The sequence below is a fragment of the Protopterus annectens genome, chromosome 8.part0 (genome assembly GCF_019279795.1).
Source record: "Protopterus annectens isolate FY-2018-M chromosome 8.part0, PAN1.0, whole genome shotgun sequence".
Classification (NCBI taxonomy): Eukaryota; Metazoa; Chordata; order Ceratodontiformes; family Protopteridae; genus Protopterus; species Protopterus annectens.
The window spans coordinates 1,386,384,862-1,386,389,861 of record NC_056741.1 but is presented as its reverse complement, the minus strand read 5'-3'; the positions used below and the strand labels follow the sequence as shown (position 1 = coordinate 1,386,389,861).

The 5,000-nt window shown below is 37.1% G+C and overlaps 1 protein-coding gene across 1 annotated transcript in view; it reads right to left on the bottom strand.

Moving 5' to 3' along the window:
• Positions 1 to 5,000, bottom strand: part of SIK3 (SIK family kinase 3) — a gene marked incomplete in the record, with an annotated part of 4,425,276 nt that overhangs the window by 873,469 nt on the left and 3,546,807 nt on the right. The window contains 1 exon segment of the mRNA XM_044080968.1: positions 4,752 to 4,905. Within this exon segment, the coding sequence (XP_043936903.1) occupies positions 4,752 to 4,905 (154 nt within the window).

Sequence of the window (5,000 nt, the reverse complement as noted above, 5' to 3'; positions counted from 1 at the left end):
CAGAAGGTTGTGTATTTTACTCCCACATTTTTTAATTTCTCCAAGTCTTTTGGATTTCTATTACCATGACAGGAAGGGACCCCATTCCCAAGTCAAAGTACGATTAATTTTTACGAAATAAGTTCTGTTTCAATCTTTCATGTCAGCCAGTAGTGCTCTTCGTAGCACCCATAATGTCTCCTGCAATATGTATGGAGTTACATGTACTGGTAACATCTCTAAATATGATTGTAGATTTGTTTCTATAAGACCCGTTGCTCCTACTACTATTGGAGCTGTCTGGGTATCTTTCTTCCCTATTGCTCTCGTTTCTACCTGGAAATCCTGATATTTTAGGACTTTGTCTCTCCCTGTATGCAAAACACTGCAGTCACTGGGTGTAGCAATTTCAATGAGCAATGTTACTTTGTCTTCTCTTCATAGACCACTATACCTGGTTTTCTCACATCTATCTTTTGAACTGTTGGTAATGGGTCATTCCATGTGATGTAGACTTCATTTTCTATGATGCTTTGTGGCTCATGTTTCCAGTGATTTTCAGCTACTTCAATACCCCAATGTTTACACAATCCCCAGTGCAAAAGTCTTGCCACATATTATGCCTTTCAGTATACAGTCCTTCTGCCATTAGTATGTTATGACCAGCAATGAGGTGTGTGACAGTTTCAAATTCTGTTTTACAAAACCTACATTTATCTGTTTCTCCCACATGTCCAATGGACTTTGTAAACCATGTGCGCAGTCCACTATCTTGGGCAACCAGTATTAACCTTTCATCTTTTGGTTTGAATTTGCCTCTCCTTAACCAGTCCTGCATTTGATCCTGATCAATATGACGTTCTTCCATAAGTTTTCTATACTTGCAACTATATTTATGCATTTTTCACATTTCTTACATTCTCACCTGATCTTCACCTTATATTTTTTCTTTTGTTTTTTGGCACATTCAGTTGCCACCTGACTTTTATCTACTTCTGGTTTGATTTCCATTCCTGCTTGACATTGATATGCTCTTCTGCTAGACTAGCCAGTTAAGTCATCTTAGAGTTATTCTCCTCATGTTTCAAAACTTTCATTACGTTTGGGCCCTGTGAGGTCAGCAGATGCGTGCGCAGTCCCACAATTGCAGGTCTATACATGTAATCAGTTTCCAGGACGCCCACACCTCCTTCGGAACAAGAAATACATAACTTTGGTATGCACTGACTTTAATAAATAATTTGGTAAGCATGACGCATCCTCCTTGTTTTCCTATCTAATCTATCCAACACTTTTTAGAGACAGTCAATCACTCCAAAACTGTTAAGTTAGGACAGGAAGAGCAAATTGGTTTATAGCCTGAATTTTGTTCCTAGATGTCAATGCTGTTTTCAGGATTAATTTAAGTCTTCTAAAATATTCCTTACTAAGTTTTAGTCACATTTGTTCATGTTTTATTGTTGGTCTTTCATCAGTTCCCAAATATTTATACACTCCCTCTTGCTCAAATTCTTTTATGTCACATTCTTGTCCGAAACTGATGTTTTCTTGGTGCTGCAGTTTTCCTGCTTTAAAGGCTGCTTTTGCACGCGTATGAAGACCACATGACATTCTTATATCATCTGAAAAAGTTTTGACAACTTGCAGTTGTGCTTTTAGTTCCTCACCTGATGAGCTACACAGTTTTAAATCACTAACAAAGAGAAGATGAGAAGTATTTGCACTTCGTTGTTTTTCTAGGCGTGAAATCATTGCCATGGCCTAATCTGTCAAGAAGACAGCTTAATGGGGAGTCACCCTGGATTATCCCCATTTGGATTTTTATCCCTGGAATAATAATTTGCCCTTTATCATGGCTTAATTGCAAAGTAGTCTGCCACTGTTTCATGATCACTGTAATCTAGTTGATGAGTGTAGGATATATCTGATACATTTTTAAACACTCTTTATCTATGAATGTGGGATACTACCAAATGCTTTATTTGTAGCCAATCCATGCCATACTGAGAGTCTTCCCCTTTTTACAGTTCTCCATTACGACTTTATTAAGCAACAAATGATCCTTTGTTCCATATGACTTTATTTTACTGCCATGACTGAGTTTTCTTCTAAATGACTAAACTCTGTCGGCATCAATTGCGGTGTATAGTTTATATGTTGTCGGAAGGCATGTTATTGGTCTATAATTTTTAGGGTAGCATGCAGGTTCACTCTTAAGTAGGAGCATTGCTTTTCCCTGCTGTTAGCCAGGTTGGTGTCTGTTCAGGGTGCGCATATAAATAGTTCTTACTTACTTATGGCTAAATCTTCATGCAAAGATGTTAATACTTTTAACCAGAAGTTAGGTACTGCATCTGGGCCTGGGGTTTCCAATTAAAGGCTTTTCTTAACTTGTTTCAATCTCTGCAGCTGTTACTTCATCTCATTTCATATCCTGTACCTTTGAACTTCTTATACTTTCTTTTACTTCTTCTATCCATTTAACATCTTTGTTATGTTCCAGGGGATCTTCATAAATACTTCTTCAAAATGTACCTATTTCTTCTTTTTTGGGTGATCTTTCAATTCTTTTTACCTGGTTTCCCATTTCTCTACAAAACGTTTTGGGATCATCAATAAATTGCTTATTTTCTACTTTTCCTTCATATTTATCTGTGTATCTTCTAAGTTTTTCTGCAAGTGCTGATATTTTTAGTTTATCAATTGTGACAGTGCATAACAGATCCTGATTCATTATATTATTACGCATTGCTTTTATCACTTCTGTTTTTCTGAGTGATTTGGTGATCTGTTCCCTCTTCTATACTCCTCTAACAGTGACACTTCTTGTCTTAACTGCTTTAGAGTTTTCTCTACTCGATACTTCCATAATGGTTTTTGATTTCACCCCTTCCTTTCCCTTACTACCCTGTGTTCTTGTGGTAGAATTTTATCTGCTATTAATTTAGTTGCACATTAATATATCCTGTTTACTTCTATAATATCGCATGGATCTCTATGGATAGTCCTAATTATTGCGTTCATTTGTTTTATCAAACTTCTGATTTTTTGGGTTTTATTAACCTTCTGCAGTCTATTTCTTTCATTCATCTTAATATGTCTATCTATATCTATTAAAACATGCAACTCTTCTCTTAGCTCATTTTCTTCTAAACTGTGGGCACATTTTTTATTTTCCACTTCCTGCGGGCATTCTATAGAAAGTTCTATAGCATCTTCCTGTGGCGCATTCTCTTCAATTTGTAGATGGAGTACTGATATTGCAATGCCCATACGTTTGTTGATTAGGATAGAGGTTCTATACTACTGAGTATGTATTCCTTTGTATGAGATGCCTAGTGACTATGAACTTGTTGGTTTGTTAGTAATTTCCAATTGCAATATTACCAACTTACCAATTTTTCAAATGTAATATAAGCAGTTAAGTCTTCAAGGGCAGCAGCCAGTGAATTTGTAGAAGACAAAACACTAAGATGTAAAGTTGTTTGCCAGTAGCAATCTCTTCATTAGTTACATATTTATTTAATGTGGAATTATTCAGATGATTTTACTTCTGCAGAAACTGTGTGTATCGAGTAATATTGGTGGATTGTAATGATAGAAGTCGAGTGGCCTTTTATGGTTGAAATTTTCTGAAATAGGTAGTTATTCGTTCATACATTTTGTTTGTTTATTAAAAGAATGTTTAAAACTACACATTTAAAACACATTTTAGCAAGTGGTGCTGTATTATACACAGAATATAATTTAATACAATCAGGAAGGTGAATTGAAGTACAAATACATGTGTGCATGGCCCTAAAAACACCTGTTCAAGCAGTCTATGTTTTGAAAACAGCCCAAAGGTAAACTTAATCCTCCACTGGCCAGATGACAGAACTGAACGTGGTAAATTTTGAGGTGATGCTAGTGCACATAATTATTTATCTACTACAGGTTCCCAGCCTTGGCCTCCCCCTCTTTTGTTTGGCTTCAATCACCCTGTGACCATTATGCTATAATCCCAATTGCTCTATTGGTTTACTCATGCCAGAGTAACAGCCCTAGGCACAATATACTCCCCAAAAGATGAGCACACCAGAAGTGGTATAGTGACCAAAGTGGGATGACAGGGATTCTCCTAGTATGCCACGATATTTCCCCAATCATATCTAGCTGGTAGTCCTAGAGAACGGTTTAATTGATGTAGCACCACACTGTCCCTCAGCAGAGCATGATCCCTCAAACTTGGAACAAATGTTACCTTAAGTTCTCTAGTGTCTTACAGAATGATTGTCCCTGCAAACATCAGTGCTGCTTGTGTGCAGCTCATATAAGTAACAGTGATATGACATCATAGCTTAATAAATGACTTGCAATGAGTGTGTGCCCCAGTATTGGGAACTACAGCATGGAAGTATAGCTCCTTGCTGTATTTTTGTTCTTGTTCTCAAATCAAAAAGACTTTTTTGTGCTTCACTATTGGTTGATGTGAGTACCTAATGCAGCACTGTCCATGCAGCCAATGACTTACTTCCAACTTTGTAAAAGCGTCATTAATAACACTCAAAATAGGAAGTGCTCTAAATACATCTTAATTGCAGTTTGTGCTATCACATCACTTCACTTCTGAGATTTCAAGGAAGTAGTCCTACTTTATGCTATGACATCCACAGGGATGCACAATGCCACATTTAAATACTTTTTTTTATGCTTTGTGCAGTCTGAGTGATCTTACTTTCCCAATGAATATCTAGCAGTGTCAATTTGATGTTGCCTTTCTTTCTTCTTACCTGTTGCAACTGCTTGATGCTGCTACTGTTGGCAGCCATTTTCTCCAGATGGGCTTTGAAGGCTTGAATGCTTGCTGCCCCATCAGAAAAACGCCGCACTGGAGAGAAACGCTCTGTGGGAAGGTGAAGTGTATTGGAATCCTTGTAGGTAGATCTGAAAAAAAAACAAGGGCAAAGTCAAGTATTTTTCTGCAACTGTACTGGATACGGGAGTTGCAGATCTTGTAAAGGTAGATCTTTAAGATGCCA